This window comes from Hemitrygon akajei, chromosome 1, assembly GCF_048418815.1.
Source record: "Hemitrygon akajei chromosome 1, sHemAka1.3, whole genome shotgun sequence".
Lineage (NCBI taxonomy): Eukaryota > Metazoa > Chordata > Chondrichthyes > Myliobatiformes > Dasyatidae > Hemitrygon > Hemitrygon akajei.
Genome location: NC_133124.1, coordinates 213809452 through 213828672, shown reverse-complemented (window position 1 = coordinate 213828672; position 19221 = coordinate 213809452). Strand labels below are relative to the sequence as shown.

At 41.4% G+C, this 19221-nt stretch overlaps 1 protein-coding gene across 1 annotated transcript in view; it reads right to left on the bottom strand.

The window, feature by feature from the left end:
• Window positions 1-2833: 2833 nt before the first annotated feature.
• mxd1 (MAX dimerization protein 1) overlaps window positions 2834-19221 on the bottom strand; it is a 43794-nt gene continuing 27406 nt past the window's right edge. The window contains exon 6 of the mRNA XM_073060272.1: window positions 2834-9195. Within this exon, the coding sequence (XP_072916373.1) occupies window positions 9005-9195 (191 nt within the window). The 3' untranslated portion in view covers window positions 2834-9004. The remainder of the gene's footprint in view (window positions 9196-19221) is intronic.

Below are 19221 nucleotides of genomic sequence, written 5' to 3'. Positions count from 1 at the left end.
GGCGTGTCTCGGAGGGCCGGGATTCGCTATTTCGGTGTTACAGTCAGTCTGAAGCGTTGCCTTTTTATTTCGAGTTTCCCCAACTCAAGAATCAGCAAATCGATTACCGAGCCCTCCGACAGCCACTCTCGCTGTCTTCAATGCTCCGGCTCCTGCCATGCTTCAGAATGAGATAGTGGTGAGAATTCATGTCCACTTAAGAGAAATTTGGATTGGAAATTTGGGAGGGGTATGGAGGACTATGGTCTGGGTACCTATTGATGGGACTAGGCAAAGTAATAGTTTGGCAAGGACTAGATGGGCCAAAGGACCTGTTTCTGTGCTGTAGTACAACTATGACTCCAAGAGGAATGCAAAAGTGAAACTATCATTTAAATGTTATGACATGGCAGAAAAAGATCTGGAAATCCCCGTGCATGAAACACAAAAGTTGGCATTCAGGTGCAGCAATTAATTAGGAAGGCGAGTGAATGGAATGAAGGGGGGTGGAATATAAAAGGAGGTGTTTACAGGGTGGAGCAGGCTGGAGGGGATGATTGAGTGTGTTCTGTATGTTATAACCTACTCTGTGACTATGCCAGGAATAGAATAAACTTGACACACTGGGCACATGAACTGCAAATCCAAAAATCCCTGCTGTTGGTTGCTTTTGGCAAATACAGGTGCCTGGATTCTGTTACAATTAAAATCCAGGGATTAGAACTCTGCCCATCTGAGGCAGCGACAACTTCCAAGTATGGTACAGCACAGACTGAAAAGGCCTATTCTGTGCTGTGCCTCAATGAAAAACAATTAAGTAGACTGGGCCAGTTGTGTGAAGGAGGACATAATTGAAACAACTCTTAAAAATAGATATAAATACATTAAAGAGTGGGTAAGAGATCATCAGATGGAATAAGAGGTAGGAAAATGTGATGAACCCATTTTGGTTGGAGTTCGATTTTTACATTTAAGAGAAATTTGGATTGGTACAGGGATGGGAGAGGTATGGAGGGCTATTGTGGGTGAATGTTGATAGGACCAGCCAGAGTAATAGTTTGGCATGGACTAGAAGGGCCGCAGGCCTTTAATCAGATTTTAATTCAGGCACTTGGCCTGCTGAAAATACTCAACAATAGTCCTGGCCATTTCAACAGTTTTACCCTCCAGATTTACAGCCATTAAATCTTCTGGCTTGCAGAACCAGGAAATGCTAATATTAATTAAGGAAGATTTGTCCCTCACGATAAGACCACGCGACGTGGGAGCAGAATTAAGGCATTCCAACATAGTTGATTTATTTTCCCTCTCAACCCCACCCTCCTGCCTTCTCCCCGTAACCTTTAACACCCTTACTAATCAAGAACCTCTCAACCTCCACTTTAAATACACTTGACTCCACAGCCATCTGTGGTGTCACAATCCACAGATTCACCATCATTTGTCTAAAGGAGTTCCTCATTTCTGTTCGAAAGGATCATCCTTGTATTCTGAGCCTGTGCCTTCTGATTCATAGACCCTCCCTGCTACAGGAAACAACCCCTCCATGTTCACTCTATCTAGGCCTTTCAATAATTATTAGATTTCAATGAGAACCTCCCCTTCCACCGCCATTTTTCTAAACTCCAGTGAGTACAGGCCCAGAGCAATCCAACACTGCTCATACATTAACACTTTTATTCCTAGGATTATTCTCATGAACCTCCTTATCCAGACCAACATGCGTACACCAAGTAGCTATTTCCTGCCTGTAAATTTTACCAAAGCATACAGTACTGTGCAAGTCTTTGGTGTGTGTGTGTATTTTATATACACACACACACAATAGCAGGGTGCTGAAGACTTCTACACACTACTGTAGTGATATTATGTATTGCACTGAACTGTTGCCCCCAAAAACAACACATTTCATGTCATATAATAAACCTGACTCTGATATTGTGAACTGAGAGTGGGAAGTGGAAATGGAGAGGGGCATCATGGTTGAGAAAAGAAGGGAGAGGGGAGGGAGTGAGAAGCACCAGAGAGACATTCTGCGATGATCAATAAACCAACTGCTTGGAATCAAATGACCTTGCCTGGTTTCTCAGGGCTGGGTGGGTCTGCACTTGTGCCACCCTAGTTATATAAATGCCTATGATTTTTGTACAGTACTGTATTTAACATAGAATCTTACCTCTGGGAGATTGACCTGCGATTAATAGATGGTTCAAATTCAACCCAAAAGTTGCAAGTTCAATGTCTGGGTGACTGCACTTGTTTTCCTTTAGGGGACTCACTAATTCCTTAATTTCGTCTTGTACTGCTGACCAGGTGTGACCTGGAAAAGCAGGAAGAATACCTTTGAATGAAGATGGGAAGAGATCCTCACCATTTTAGACCATAAGTCATAGGACCAGAACAGCCCATCCAGTCTGCTCCACCTTTTGATTATGGCTGATTCATTCCCAGGATAATTCTCTTAAACCTCCTCTGGACCCTCACCAATGCTGGTACATTCCTTTCTTTCCTAGATAAGGGGCCAAAAACTGCTCACAATTCTCCAAGTTTGACCAATGCCTTATAAAGCCTCAGCTTTACGTCCTTCCTGTTATATTCTATTCTTCTCAAAATGAATGCTTACATTGCATTTGCCTTCCTTACCACTGACTTAATCCGCGAGATAACCTTTAGGGAATCCTGCACGAGGACTTCCAAATCCCTTTGCACTCGAGTACTTAATTTGTTTTTTGATGACAGTCCACTTTTAAGTTGGATATCGGTACTTGAATCACTTCAAGTCCAGAACAATTTTGTGTTGCTGGAGGGTGTGGAGCTCGATTACCATGAACATATCACAACAGAGACGATATAATAATGAAATAAATTGTTTTTTTTAATTTTATACAACAGTCAAACAATACATTAAGTATACATACACACAAACATGTCTAACACATACAGTAGCGTGACACATGTGCTACCTGGAATAAGCACCACTGTATGGTCCTGACAGAGGGATAAAAAAGGTATTTACAATAATCAGCATATGAAAAATAAAGAATTGTGCCCTCCCCTCCAATAATCATTTGTGCAGGTTCATGCTGAATCTTTTACCTTGCATATAAAAATTTAGTATCTCTCCCCACCTCCCCTAAGTGCTTCAGTTTCTTATGTACCAGCGCAAGAATAGAAAGATCAGGCAAATGATTGGAACAAAATATTAGGGATTAAAATTAACAAGATCCTAAAGAAATAGACATTTCTACTCGGTCCAGAATGGAAGAAAAAGAGATTTATTCTAACCAAGCAACTATCGTGCAAGGTACATTGAACAATTCTCTGAGCTAAAGCAGAGACTAGGTGATGTCCCCTGGTCAGCGAGTTAGGTTTGCCTGCAGGAAGTCCTTTGGTTGGACACAAATGCTGCAGGAAATGGAGGAAATCTTCTAACTGGGTGGGGGTGCAGTTGTTGGTAATGAAAAAGGTCAAAATTCTATGTCAATCTATTCAGATTTTAAAATGAAACTACAAGCCTGCCTTGCTCATCCAAATGCCCACATTTCTCACCTCTTCTGCACAGAACTGTGACCATTCTTCAAATGTGTAGGGTTTCAAAGGCTAAACACATTTGTCTGAGAGACAAACTCATCTGTGTGCTGAACTGAGGCAGTGGTCTGCAACTGATGGGCTCCTGGCCCAGCGGCAGCGTTGACTGGCTTTGTGGCTGTGAACTCACTTTTGTAAACTTTAGTTCTGAATGTTATTTGCATGATTTGTGGGTTTTTTTTGCACACTGGGTTTTTGACGGTCTTTTTTTTTTAAAATGGGCTCTATTGCGTTGCTTTTGTGGCTGCCTGCAAGGTTGTATATAGTATAAATACTTCAATAATAAATGTACTTTGAAGTTTGAAGAACTGGAGAAACTCCAAAACAAAATAATTCAAACACAGTTTTCAAATTGTCAGGTAAATATTAAAATATCTTAAAAAACTAGATCTGTAGAAGCAACCTTTGCCAATACTGCTAGGGAGTTTCTGGAAGCACTTAACACATTCCCAGTGCCATTAATCCATTCCTTTCCACACTTTCCCTTATGCAGCACCTGCCTGGCTAAAACAGGTGATCAGTCTATACCAAGGTTACCCAAAACCAAGTTTTGCCTTCCAATTACCCAAAAGAGCAGGACTGATTCCAAATGCTATGATTTTCTGCAATAAGCACTTAAGTGTTATGTGAACAAAGCCCAATTTCTTAAACTTTTATAAAAATATTTTATGAAATCCGTGTAGAACCACTGCTCCTTGTCACTTCTTAAATCTCAGCTGCACACTGTTTAATATTGAATCATGAAATATTGGCGACTGGTTGCAATTACAGAGGCAGTTTCTATTTCACAATATGACATGGAAATTTAACCAGAAAACACTTGTCTGGTCAATAAGGACTCAATTGTACACACTTTTCATTTATTTCTAAGTTGGACTTCAATTGGGCTTACTGTGCCCCGCTTCCTCCCCAACCCTCTCACTTGGTGCACACAATGGAAGACTGACCAGATCATTCACATGGACCCACAGAAATGAAGTACAAGAACGTACAAGTATCACGAAACGTTAAGTCCCAGATTGAACAATAACTGCACCATGTAAAACAGTCTTGATTAGTTGGGTGTCAAAGGTTATGGGGAGAAGGCAGGAGAATGGAGTTGAGAAGGATAATAAATTAGCTATGATGGAATGTTGGGGCAGACTTGATAAGAGCAGAATTAGGCAATTTAGCCTTTGTCTCATGGTTTTAAAAATCAAATCTCAGCCAGCACTGGCCCCGTTCCACCACTGAAGAAAACCTGCGGTGATAACTCAGATATATTCCAATTTAACCAAATGAGGTCATGTCTACTATCAGGTGCAGTCAGTGTGCAAGCTGGGAGTTCAGTATGAAAAATGATATGTGAACAAACTCACAACAAAAAAAAACAAAATCTCCGCACAGTTTAAATCTATAGACTCTGGCGGACTAAGTGCACAAAAATCATTAAAATTCCAACAGAGGAGAAGGCACAATATCACCATTCGGAAATGGTGTGTGTCCAATATATTCCTCACCATCAAATGCTCCAAGGTGTTCCTACTGCGTTTTCAAAAAGTGCTCAATTCAGAAACAAGGCAGTCAGGCTTTTCCTCCCCAACAACGAGGTTCTCTCATTTGCACAACAAATGAAGAGAGAGACTTTGGTGAGAGGAAAGGTCACACTGCAATGACACTTTTTAAATTACAATCTGCACATACCAGGCATCATTCCACTCCTCACCCATTAACAGGCTCACTAACGTTTTCAATTTTATTTTATACTGCATGTGGTTGCCAAAATATTGAAAATTAATTGCATCATTGTGGAGACATCAGTTGGTTATCATCAGGCAGGTAAGTGTGATCCGCTGTAGGCATCCATAGCATCCACGTCTTCAACTAAAGACTTTGCTTGGTATTTGAAAATGTGTTTCAACTTCTGATGCGCTGGTGGTTAACAGCGTAAATGTTGAGGGTTAAAGGTGGGAAAACATCTTCAGGTGTATGTTATTGGAGAGTGCTACATGCTTAATTGCACTGTGCTCGAGGGAAGAATTTGTCCTGTAGCATATTGCTGTTAACAAGCACAGTAACAACTCTAAAACATTAAACTTTAATTATTAATTTAAATTTCACAAGTACGATGGGAATATTTTGCAATTCCTAGTTTTAAAAAAAATCCATGCACGCCTATCATTAGTGAGGAAGATTAGTGCAAATGTGGGAAGGGTCATCATATCCTATACTCAATCAGGAATCAAATTCAAGAAGAAGTGCAGCTGGAAATGAGAATTTTTAAAAACAATTTACGTGTTCTCTCTGCTCGGCAGAGTGACAACTTGGTGCAATGTATTGAATGCTCAGCACTCATCATATACCCACCATGCAGGAGAAGTACCGAATTTCTGTCTACAGATTGATACCAACAGTAAACACACCTCTGGACTGAGGATTTTGTATCTGCCATTTAGCCCCTCTTATCAATTTATGCAGTAAAACTGCAAATGTGCAATACATTGATGGTATGGAGCTACTTTTCTTTTTTTTTCCACCCCAAAACACAGGGCAATACTGGGGTCAGTGTTACACTTACGTTCAGTGCTGGCAACATTCAGGTAGAAGCGCAGGTAAAGTTAGTTCCTGTGTAATGATCGAAGTGAAAAGGACAAGGAGGGCAATCCAGGGAAAGATGCAGATTGGGAGAGAAACGATTGGTGTTGAGAAGTGGAAAAAGCTCTATAAATAAGCTGTAATTAACCAACTGTGGATGCATTTTCCAATTGCAAAATTGGAAAATAAAAAGTAGTAAGAGAAGATATCTAAAAGAACAGTCTGGTTTTAATGGGGCTACAGTTTTACTGTAGCCAGAACTCTAAAACAGATCTATGGCCACCTCCTGGAGATGGCCTTTCACCCAGTGAGTTTGGCCTAGTATATGCAGCATCATACTTAACCTTCAAGATTGGTACAGGGGAAATCTCACAACTGGCACCAGACACAAGTCAAGATCACAAAGGTTTGAACTTAACCCTGATGCCAATCCTATGAAGATCCGGCTAAGGTTACAGAGTTGCTGTCAAGACACTTTGTTCAGCTGCCTTCCTGGACTGACTACAGTTGTCCAGAAAAGTAATTTCCTGATACAGGTTGAAGAGAATCATTAATTCATTGTTGTAACAGATGTTTGCTGGTTGCTTTAAGCAGGTGGTCTCCAAGACACCCCATTTGTATTTTTGTGCAACTGTCACAAAGTGTTAATAATTGATCTGTTGCCATAAGCAACGCATAGGTAAAAGTGGCCTGCCACTAGGAAAAGTTAATGCCCCCTGTCTTAGGTGTGAGAAAGGGCAAAGTTTCTGTAAAACTGCACCAGAGCTTTGTACCAATTATTTCTTAAACTTAGAGCTTATTTTGCCTTACAGTTATGATAAATTGCTAGAAACTGCACTAGAGCTGCTATGGACAGATCTTTTAAGTTTAGATTATCATTTAAGGAGTGCAAAGATAAAACATACAATTTCATTAATGCTTTAACATGCCTTTCACCTTTCTCACTGAATAGTGAGCAAAGGATTAGGTTTCATATTGCAAGTACTTGCATGAATGTCTGTGAAATTGAACATCTAGAATACAAGTATTATTTTTGAACAATAAAAGGAGCAAGCAAGCTTTCCATAGTACATGTGGATTGGGCTAGAACATAATCCAAACAAAACAATAACAAATAAAAGTAGATTAAAATAAGCGATGAAAAGTAATTATCAAAGACACCTCAGCTTCCTAAGACAAATGGAAATGCTTGGTCTGCACATTATCGGATAAACAGTCAACTCACTGAAATCTCTGGCCAGCATCGAGTGCATCTGCCAACTTCGTTAAGAATGTCATATCACTACGGACGGCATTAACTTCAACTTCTGACTCAAAGAATCAGAGCACTAGATATATTGCTTGAGCACTGCCATTTAATAGGAGTTGTTTGTGCTTCCAACAAGCTGCTGTTACTTTCCCAGTGTGGTACAGGGACAGAAATGGGTCAAGTCTGTGAGGATTTGAGAGAAATGTTAGTTCAAAGCTCATGATTCAAGTATGCTCATCAGCAGGCGGGGACTCTGGGGTTTTCCATGTCAATGTTTAAGGAGGCACACATAACATGCCAATGAATTTGGACTGTAGCCCATGCAAATAGGTTTTAATTCCAACTATCTAGTGTGCTTATCCTCCACACTCTTGGACTATACTACCACGTGGAAAAACAAGAGTTTCCAGCCAAATTTCACGGAGAAATTCAATGAGCTACTCAGATAATGGCTTCTCAAAACAATAGGAGCAGAAAGGAACAGAACAGATCTTTAACGGTTACAGACCTCAGAAAGCACAAAACATGAATTCCTAATGTCCGAGATGTTAAAAAGTTTATGATTTATAGTGACCATAGTATCTAACTGTAGCATTATTTTCAAAATCTCTTGCAATCTTAGAATACGAGTGTTTTCTCATGGAAAATACTGCATATGCTAGGAATATTCACGATTTATGGCAGAATCAGAGTGGAGAAGCAAGGTGTTAAATTATTCTGAACCTTTCTTTCCTTCTGAAGACTGCATTGGATTTGCTGTGAATTTCCAGCATCCACAGTATTTTGGTTTTGCATGAGAACTCTCAGTGAATTCAACAAGCCACCTGAAAATGAAGGTGTTCAAATTTAATGGTTAAATATTTTTTTAAAAATCATTAGGGAGAATTTTCACTTCTGTTCCAGATTTTTTTTTAGAAAAATGTTGTGGAGTATTTCAAGCAAGATTGATTACATGGAGTGCACCAAGTATCCAAATGTTTGGGGAATATGGTATTAGAAAGCTGGGGTATTTAATCAAACTGAAATTCACCTATTCCTGATCCCATATTAGGTAACATATTAAGACATGAAAGCAGATACACATTTGCTCTAACACGTCCAATTTGTTGAAAACACGAGAGAAATTCTCAGATCACAAACTTGAAAATCCCATTCTATGTAACAAGCATTACTCAGCACCCTTAGGCAAAGTTTCTTTGCAGGCTAACATGCAGTGTGATGCATCTGCCTGTCTGGCACACGTGTAGCTATTTAATAGCTCTCTTTCCAGTCCAAGGATGCAAGCATCATCCAAGTGCTTCAAAATACAGTGGAGGGGTGGAGAGGGGAAAACGGACAACTTAAGAGGCAAAAATGGTTGTGCAAGAGCAAGTATGATATAGAAGAGCTAGACCAACAAATATATGAAATGTGCCTTCAGTCCTTTCCCTCTCTAAACCTTCCGTACTTTCTTAAAGTAATCTGTAGGTTCTTCAGGGAAAATCTGAAGCACCAGGAGACAACAAGCATGATGAATAGGGAAGAAAAAGACATGTTGTGCTACAGAACACTAAGTCCAACCATGGAGCAGTAGCTCATCATATGAAAGTAGTTATCCGACTGGATTGGTTTTCCTTATAGGCTGGCAAGAGTTTTATGAGGAGTTGGGAGCAGCTTCATTCTCTTGATGCCTGTACTGAAGTACCCCTCGTCACTGCCGCTGCTCTTCACACTGATCTGCTCATCAGAGTCACTCACACTGCTATTGCTCCAATCCAGGTCTCTTGATATGTATTCAGTGCTTTCCACGTCCACATCGATTTCTTCTGCAGGTTAAAAAAAAAAGATCATGCACAGTGAGAGGTTTTGCCTTTTGTTTTGTGCATGCAATCATTTTAGATTTCTTTCCTGCTTTATAAATCGCGTGCTCAAATTAGAACATAGTACAGTCCAGGAACAGACTCTTTGGCACCCAATGTCTGTGCTGAACATGAGGCCAAATTCAATCAAACCTCATCTGCCTGCACATCATCCACATCTCTCCATTCCCTGCATTTTCATGTCTATCTAAAAGCCTCTTAAGTTCCACATGGGTGATGTGCAAGCAATGTACATTTTAATTAGTGTTCTATGAAAGTTTAAAGGAGCAAGTTTTTTTTTTGTACAGAAGCAAGTGCCTGAAATGAGCTGCCAGAGACAAAGATGGAAGCATCTTGTTCCAGGCACTCATCTCTGTACCAAAATAAAATTCCCGTCCGCATCTCCTTTGAACTTTTCCCATTCTCACCTTAATTACTCACCATCTCCTATTTGAAAAACTGTAACAATAATACCTTTATTTTGTATTTTATAGAAGACTATTATAAAAGGCCTCCTTTACACTGGTGAGACCTGCCGTAAATTGCGGGACTGCTTTGCTGAGCATCTCTGCACCATATGCCACAAGTGTGACTTCTTGTTGGCCAAACATTTTAATTCTGTTTCCCATTCCTATTCTGATGTGTGCCAAGATGGGGCCACCCTCAGGGTGGAGAAGCAAAACCTTATATTCCGTCTGGGAAGCTTCAGACCTGATGGCATAAATATCGATCTTCCCTTCCAGTGGGCAAATTCCACCCCACACCCTTCCTCTATTCCCCACTCTGACCTTTCACTTCTTCTCACCTGCCTATTACTTCCCCCTCCTCCCCCCCAGGGTCCCCTTTTTCCTTCCCTTTCTTCTATTATCCACTCTCCTCTCCTATCAGATTCTTTCCTCTCCAGCCCTCAACCTTTTCCCACCCACCTGGTTTCAACCTAACAACTTCAGTCAGCATCTTTCCCCTCTCCACCCACCTTTTTATTCTGACATTTTCTCCCTTCCTTCTCAGTCCTGATGAAGGGTCTCAGCCCAAGATGTTGACTGTTTACTCTTTTCCATAAATGCTGCTGAGCTGCTGGGTTTTGGATTTCGAGCATCCACAAACTTTCTTGTGTTTGTGATAATAAAAAGAGCACAGGAACACACACACACACGGACACAAAATCTCTCTTCGTATATCATTCTGGCCAACCCTGGAATCAGTCTCGTGATCTTCACCACTCCCCCTCCTTAGCAAGAACATTCTTCAATAAGGAGACCAAAATTGCACAAGTCATGAAAGTCTGGTTCTGCCAAGACTCTGTACATTGCTCCTGCACTTGAATCTTCCCAATGTGAAAGCCAGCAGAGCATTTTGCCTTTTTAATTGTCTGCTGTGCCTTCTTGCTTACTTTCAGTAACTGATCATAGTCTTAAGAGTAATAGTGTGGAAGGTTTGTTAAGGTTGGTATAGCTTGGAGTGGTAATTGGGAAAAGCTCCCACTAACCTTTTAAATGCTCCCAACAGCGTGCACCTCAAATAGCCTCTGACAGCCAAGTTCAGCTCCTGGCTTTCACGTGTGGCTTCGCTACTAAGCTCGATGGAACTGTTTCTACTGACTAGAGAAGGGGCAAAGGCGGATTACTGGCATCTTAAACCAGTCACCTCAGGCAGATGGGGCTCGTCAGCTGTGGTTAGTAGCTAATCTAGGACAAGGAAAACTCTGATCTCAAACCTTTGCTGCCTTGTGGCTATATCCACCCATGGGGAAGGCTTTGGGAGTAAACCCCGAGGGAAAAATCCAGAGCTCGAGTCCCTAAGGCAGTCCTACATTGAGTTCAATGCTGGCAGGCAACTCCTGCGATGCTGCTGGTACCAAATTGTATTAGCCTCTGCCATTCCTCTGGGTTGGGCAACAGCTTGCTCTTCATTTTGTACGGCCTTGGCTTGCATATCTAGACAGCTAGGACACAACATTCATGGTTGACCCTGAGCTACGGAGGCCTACTACAGCATGGAACTAGGTAATTTAGCCGAACTTACCCACATCAAACAAGATGCCCACTTAAGCTAGTCCAATTTGCAAGTGCTTGGCCCATATGCCTATACAGCTTCCCTATCTATATATCTTTCCAAGATGCTCAAGGACAGGCAGATATCATTATGCCCAGACATCCATGTCTCATATTTCACTATCAGTCACTACTGAAATCATTCTTTCCTGATTTTAATCACCAAAATGTAATATCTAACATTTATCCATATTATACTGCACTAGTCCACTCTCTCAACTTGTCCAAGTCATATCAGAATTTCTCTGCATCCTTCTCAAAGCTCACACTCTCACATTCCCACTCAGTTTAGGATGGTCTGCAAATCTGGACATACTACATTGAGCTCCCATCTTTAAATTATTAATAAATAATCAATAGCTAGGAATCAAGTGTTAACTCCTACAGCAGCCGCTAGCCACTGCCTGCTTATCAGAAAAACACTATTTATTGATACCATGACACTCCTTTTAGTACCTTACATCCAAACCCACGTTTCAATTCTGCACCCTTACTCAAAGCCTTCTTAATGTCCAAATAGTATCACATTCGTGGGTAGTCCTCATCCATTCTAGTTACATCATCCAAAAAAAAATCCCAAATGATTTGTCAAGCATTCCTATAAGTATATCCAGTTTAACATTGTCTGATTCTGCCAGTGTTCCATTATTCAATTTTTTATTAAGACATTTTACACACTAACAATGTCAGATTAACCAGTTTACTTTTATTTTTTCTAGCTCCCCTTCAATCCATTGGAAATCTTCCAGAGTCCAAAGGACTTGTGAAATTCACTAGAAATACATCTTATTCATTTTGTTTTTTAGCTCAACTGCCTCAAGTACTCCGAGTCAAAGATTGTGGATATTTATCACAAATATGAAGAAGTCTGCAGATGCTGGAAAACCAAACAACACACACAAAATGCTGGAGGAACTCAGCAGGTCAGACAGCGTCTGTGGAAATGAAAAAAAAGTTGATGTTTTGGGCAGAAACCCTTATTCGGGACTGGAAAGGAAGGAGTAAAATGCAGGAATAAAAAGGGTGGGGGGGGGGAAGGAGAATTGAATGGCTTGTCATATGAAGAGTGTCTGATGGTTCTGGGCTGGTATTCACTTGAATTCAGAACTATCAAATAGTGAAAAGCCTTTATACGAGTGGATATGGAGAGGAAGTTTCCTATGTTGGGAGAGTCTAAGACCAGAAAACAAAGCCTCAGAATAAAGGGGCATCCTTTAAGAATGGAGATGAGGAGGAATTTCTTTAACCGGAGAGTGGTGAACCTGTGGAACACTTTGCCACAGGCAGCTGCAGAGGCCAAGTCTTTATGAATATTTAAGGCAGAGGTTGATTGATTCTTGATTGGTCAGGGCATGAAGGGATACAGGGAGAAGTCAGGAGATTGGAGCTGAGAGGAAGGTTGGATCAGCCATGATGAAATGGTGGAGCAGACTCGATGGGCCAAATGGCCTAATTCTGCTCCTGTATCTTATGGTCTTATAGGATAGCTACAAGGTGATAGATGAAGCCAGGTGGGTGGGAAAGGTCAAAGGCTGGAGAGGAAGGAATCTGATGAGAGAGGCGAGTGGACCATAGGAGAAAGGAAAGGAGGAGTGGACCCAGGGGGAGGTAATGGACTGATGAGAAGAGGTAAGAAGTTAGGGGAATAGATGAGGGGAGAGAGGGACCTGCTGCGCTCTTCCAGAATTTCTGGATATTATCAGCCATCAACACCATCAATTTCCCAACACCATTTCATTCAACCTCTTTCATAAACCCTATTGTTTCCAAACACATCAGGGAGTTTTTATTTGTGTTTTTCTTTGGGAAGACAGAGCCAAAGCACATGTTTAGTTGGTCTGCTACCTTTGTTCCTCATTATAAATTTCCCTACTTCTGAATACGGGAATCAAATTTTATCTTCACTGATCTGCTCACACATCTCGAGTCAGCTTTTGTCTTCTACAAACCATCTCTTTTTCTTTTTACATAATCCCTTTCGCTGACTTTTCAATTGCTCCCAATCCACAGTTTTGCTGCTTTTTCTGCCCATTTTATATTTCTTCTACTTGGATCTAATACTACTTTCAGTTTATCTTTGAAGCATTCTTCCAGTATTTTTTTCTACTAGACAAAAATGGTCAATTGTTGTTCCATTGTGAAGCTTCAAGTAATGTTTCTCAATTGATCATAGTCAACTTCTATCTATCATACAAAAGTTATTAAAATATTACAGCCAGGCACATTGAAATAACATGGTAATTAGGGCTATCATTACTTTGTGAAAGGCTCAATCACATTAGACCATTGGCTCCCAACCTGGGTCCACAGACCCCTCAGTTAACAGCAAAGGTCCATGGCAAAAAGTAAAGTTGGGAACCCCTGTGTTAGACCAATGTTCTTTTAAGTAACATATATTGTGGACAAAGGGGATCCAGTGGATGTACAATACTTCCCAAATGCAAACATTATTGCAAACTATAAGAGCTTGTAGTGTGTCGGGGCAGAGATATGTCTCCACCAAAAGAGGTGTAAGGCACTCCTTCTCTCCGCTAGCCTGCAGGTCACCCTTGAGCAAGATGTAGCACCTGCTTCCCCCCACCCCCCCAACCGGATCAGTGTCATGTGAAGCCATGGGAGCAGGTGGTAAATGGTTGTATGAGCAGCTGGTACATATCGTAAGTCCTGGTTATGCGACCACTGATGCCAGGTAGACAATCTCTGAAGAGTATTGATAATGGCTGGGGTTACCAGTCTTGTGAAGACACTGTCAACAAGGCAATTGCAAACCACTTGGGTAGAAAAATTGCCAAGAACAATCATGGTCAGAACACCATGATTGTCTATGGCACATTATGATGATGACAGCGCAGGATGTGATGTAATGGCATGGGTAATAAGATGGATTGTGAGGACTCAGTGAAGTTATGGACCTGTTTCCTTGCTGTACGGGTTTGCCTCAAGACTGGTGACCGAAGATACACTAAAGCGCATATTAATGGGTTACTTTTCTGATTGGCAAAATGTAATTAGTTGGTCAATGCCCTGGTATTATGCTTTTACAACTTAGACAAATGATTTGGATAAAGAGATTCAATAGATTGTTACTACAGTTACTAGTAACACAAAGGTAAATAGGAAAATAAGTTGTATAGAAAATGCAAGGCGGCAAAGACCTGACAAATCATAATAATGTAACAGAGTTCAGTTTGGAAAAGGAAAGTTAAATAGATCTAAATAGCCATGACGTCCCAGATTATGGTCCACAAGAGGCTAGAATGCAGGTATTAATATAGCCGGGGGACTGAATACAAATGTAGGAGGTTATGCTATAGTTTATATAGGACATTGGTGAGACCAAATCTGGAGCACACTGTGCCGTTATTAGTCTCCTTGTTTATGGATGAATGCAGATGCTTTAGAAGTAATTTGGAGAAGCTTTACTTGACTGATATCTGGAATGAGTAAGCTATTTAATGAGGAAAGTTTGCATCCACTAGAATTCAGAAGAGTGAATAGGTGCTTGACAAAGATGAAAGATGAGTTTTATTTGTCACAATGAAACGTGCCATTTACATCAGCGACCAACTCAGCCCCAAGATGTTGGGTGACTCAATGAAATTGGGTGGCGCAGGCTCATTGGGAGGGAGGGAGGACAGATGGATAGATACAGGATAACTAAAGTAATGAAAGTCTACCCAATACTGTCAGGAATACTGGGACTGAAATAGCAATTAAATCGGGGTTTATCTATTGATCTGCAGAACAAGGTCGCAGGGACAAGTGGCCAATTTTTGCTCCAACTGATTAGAACCATGTGATATGAATGGAAAGCTGGAAATTGTCACACAGAGGGTGGTGAGTTTATGGAATGAGCTGTCAAGAGGATGTGGTTGCAGTAGGTACAATAATATTATTTAATAGACAATAGACAGTATGTGCAGGAGTAGGCCATTCGGACCTTCTAGCCAGCACCGCCATTCACTGTGATCATGGCTGATCATACGCAATCAGTACCCCGTTCCTGCCCTCTCCCCATATCCCTTGACCCCGCTATCTATAAGACCTCTATATAACTCTCTCTTGAATGCATCCAGAGACTTGGCCTCCACTGCCTTCTGGGGCAGAGCATTCCACATATCCACCACTCTCTGGGTGAAAAAGTTTTTCCGCATCTCTGTTCTAAATGGCCTACCCCTTATTCTTAAACTGTGGCCTCTAGTTCTGGACTCACCCATCAGCGGGAACATGCTTCCTGCCTCCAGTGTGTCCAAACCCTTAATAATCTTATATGTTTCAATCAGATCCCCTCTCATCCTTCTAAATTCCAGTGTATACAAGCCCAGTCGCTCCAATTTTTCAACATATGACAGTCCCGCCATTCTGGGAATTAACCTACGCTGCACTCCCTCAATAGCAAGAATGTCCTTCCTCAAATTTGGAGACCAAAACTGCACACAATACTCCAGGTGTGGTCTCGCCAGGGCCCTGTACAGCTGCAGAAGGATCTCTTTACTCCTATACTCAATTCCTCTTGTTATAAAAGCCAGCATGCCATTAGCTTTCTTCACTGCCTGCTGTACCTGCATGCTTGCTTTCATTGACTGATGTACAAGAACACCTAGATCTCGTTGTACTTCCCCTTTTCCTAACTTGACTCCATTTAGATAGTAATCTGCCTTCCTGTTCTTGCCACCAAAGTGGATAACCTCACATTTATCCATATGTATGCATCTGCCATACATTTGCCCACTCACCCAACCTGTGTTTGGCCCACATCCCTCAAGTCCTGCTCCTCCTTGTAACTACCCAAGTGCTTCTTATAACACTAAGGGGCAGAAAATGCTGGTGGGAGTTGTGTACAGGCCACCTAACAGTAGTAGTGAGGCTGGGGATGGCATTAAACAGGAAATTAGAAATGTGTGCAATAAAGGGACAGTAGTTATAATGGCGACTTCAATCTATATATAGATTGGGTGAACCAAATTGGTAAGGGTGCTGAGGAAGAGGATTTCTTGGAATGTATGCGGGATGGTTTTCTGAATCAACATGTCGAGGAACCAACTAGAGAGCAGGCCATTCTAGATTGGGCAATGAGGAAGGGTTAGTTAGCAATCTTGTCGTGTGAGGCCCCTTGGGTAAGAGTGACCATAATATGGTGGAATTTTTCATTAAGATGGAGAGTGACATAGGTAATTCAGAAACAAAGGTTCTGAACTTAAAGAAGGGTAACTTTGAAGGTATGAGACATGAATTAGCTAAGATAGACTGGCAAATGATACTTAAAGGGTTGACGGTGGATATGCAATGGCAAGCATTTAAAGATCGCATGGATGAACTACAACAATTGTTCATCCCAGTTTGGCAAAAGAATAAACCAGGGAAGGTAGTGCACCCGTGGCTGACAAGGGAAATTAGGCATAGTATCAAGTCCAAAGAAGAAACATATAAATTTGCAAAAAAAAAAAGCAGCACACCTGAGGACTGGGAGAAATTCAGAGACCAGCAGAGGAGGGCAAAGGGCTTAATTAGGAAAGGGAAAAAAGATTATGACAGAAAGCTGGCAGGGAACATAAAAACTGACTGTAAAAGCTTTTATAGATACGTGAAAAGAAAAAGATTGGTCAAGACAAATGTAGGTCCTTTACAGTCAGAAACAGGTGAATTGATCATAGGGAACAAAGACATGGCAGACCAAATGAATAACTACTTTGGTTCTGTCTTCACTAAGGAGGACATAAATAATCTTCCAGAAATAGTAAGGGACCGAGGGTCTAGTGAGATGGAGAAACATAGGGAAATGCATGTTAGTAAGGGAGTGGTGTTAGGTAAATTGAAAGGATTAAAGGCAGATAACTCCCCAGGGCCAGATAGTCTGCATTCCAGAGTGCTTAAGGAAGTAGCCCAAGAAATAGTGGATGCATTAGTGATAATTTTTCAAAACTCCTTAGATTCTGGATTAGTACCTGAGGATTGGAGGGTGGCTAATGTAACCCCACTTTTTAAAAAAGGAGGGAGAGAGAAACCGGGGAATTATAGACTGGTTAGTCTGACATCGGTGGTGGGGAAAATGCTAGAGTCGGTTATCAAAGATGTGATAACAGCACATTTGGAAAGAGGTGAAATCATCAGACAAAGTCAGCATGGATTTGTGAAAGGAAAATCATGTCTGACGAATCTTATAGAATTTTTTGAAGATGTAACTAGTAGAGTGGATAGGGAAGAGCCAGTGGATGTAGTATATTTAGATTTTCAAAAGGCTTTTGACAAGGTCCCACATAAGAGATTAGTGTGCAAACTTAAAGCACATGGTATTGGGGGTATGGTATTGATGTGGCTAGAGAATTGGTTGGCAGACAGGAAGCAAAGAGTGGGAGTAAACGGGACCTTTTCAGAATGGCAGGCAGTGACTAGTGGGGTACCGCAAGGCTCAGTGCTGGGACCCCAGTTGTTTACAATATATATTAATGATTTAGACGAGGGAATTAAATGCAGCATCTCCAAGTTTGCGGATGATACGAAGCTAGGCGGTGGTGTTAGCTGTGAGGAGGATGCTAAGAGGATGCAGGGTGACTTGGATAGGTTAGGTGAGTGGGCAAATTCATGGCAGATGCAACTTAATATGGATAAATGTGAGGTTATCCACTTTGGTTGCAAGAACAGGAAAACAGATTATTATCTGAACGGTGGCCGATTAGGAAAAGGGGAGGTGCAATGAGACCTGGGTGTCATTGTACACCAGTCATTGAAGGTGGGCATGCAGGTACAGCAGGTGGTGAAAAAGGCAAATGGTATGTTGGCATTCATAGCAAAAGGGTTTGGGGACAGGAGCAGGGAGGTTCTACAGCAGTTGTACAAGGCCTTGGTGAGACCGCACCTAGAATATTGTGTGCAGTTTTGGTCCCCTAATCTGAGGAAAGACATTCTTGCCATAGAGGGAGTACAGAGAAGGTTCACCAGATTGATTCCTGGGATGGCAGGACTTTCATATGAAGAAAGACTGGATCGACTAGGCTTATACTCACTGGAATTTAGAAGATTGAAGGGGATCTTATTGAAACGTATAAAATTCTAAAGGGATTGGACAGGCTAGATGCAGGAAGATTGTTTCCGATGTTGGGGAAGTCCAGAACGAGGGGTCACAGTTTAAGGATAAAGGGGAAGCCTTTTAGGACCGAGTTGAGGAAAAACTTCTTCACACAGAGAGCGGTGAATCTGTGGAATTCTCTGCCACAGGAAACAGTTGAGGCCAATTCATTGGCTATATTTAAGAGAAAGTTAGATATGGCCCTTGTGGCTAAAGGGATCGGGGGTATGGAGAGAAAGCATGTACAGGGTTCTGAGTTGGATGATCAGCCATGATCATACTGAATGGCGGTGCAGGCTTGAAGGGCCGAATGGCCTACTCCTGCACCTATTTTCTATGTTTCTATGTTTCTAAATTACATATTTGGCACAGTTTCAAAAAGCATCCCTTTACAGTTGAGGAGGAATTTCTTCCATTAGAGAGGGTTAATCTGTAGAAGTCATTGCTACAGAGACCTGTAGAGGCCAAGATTTTGGAGTATTTAAAGCAAAGACCGATAGGCTCTTGAGCAACAAACACAAAACGTTGCAGGAACTCAGCAGGTTAGGTAGCATGCATGGAAATGAATAGTCAATGTTTCGGGAAGAGACCCTTCTTCAGGACTGAAGAGGAGGCACTTTGTGTGCGTGTTGCTCTGGATTTCCAGCATCTGCAGACTTTCTCGTGTTACTGATAGACTCTTGATGTGTAAGGGAAGTAAGAGTTATGAGGAGAAGGTGCGAGATGTATGTTGAGGAAAAAAGTCAGATATAATGGAATGAGGAGCAGGCTTAAAGGGCCAAAAGGCTTAATTCTGCTCCTATACCTTATCGTCTTATCATTCTCTCAGCCCAAGAGTTGATATAAATTACTTTCTGGGACAAATCTGCTAAA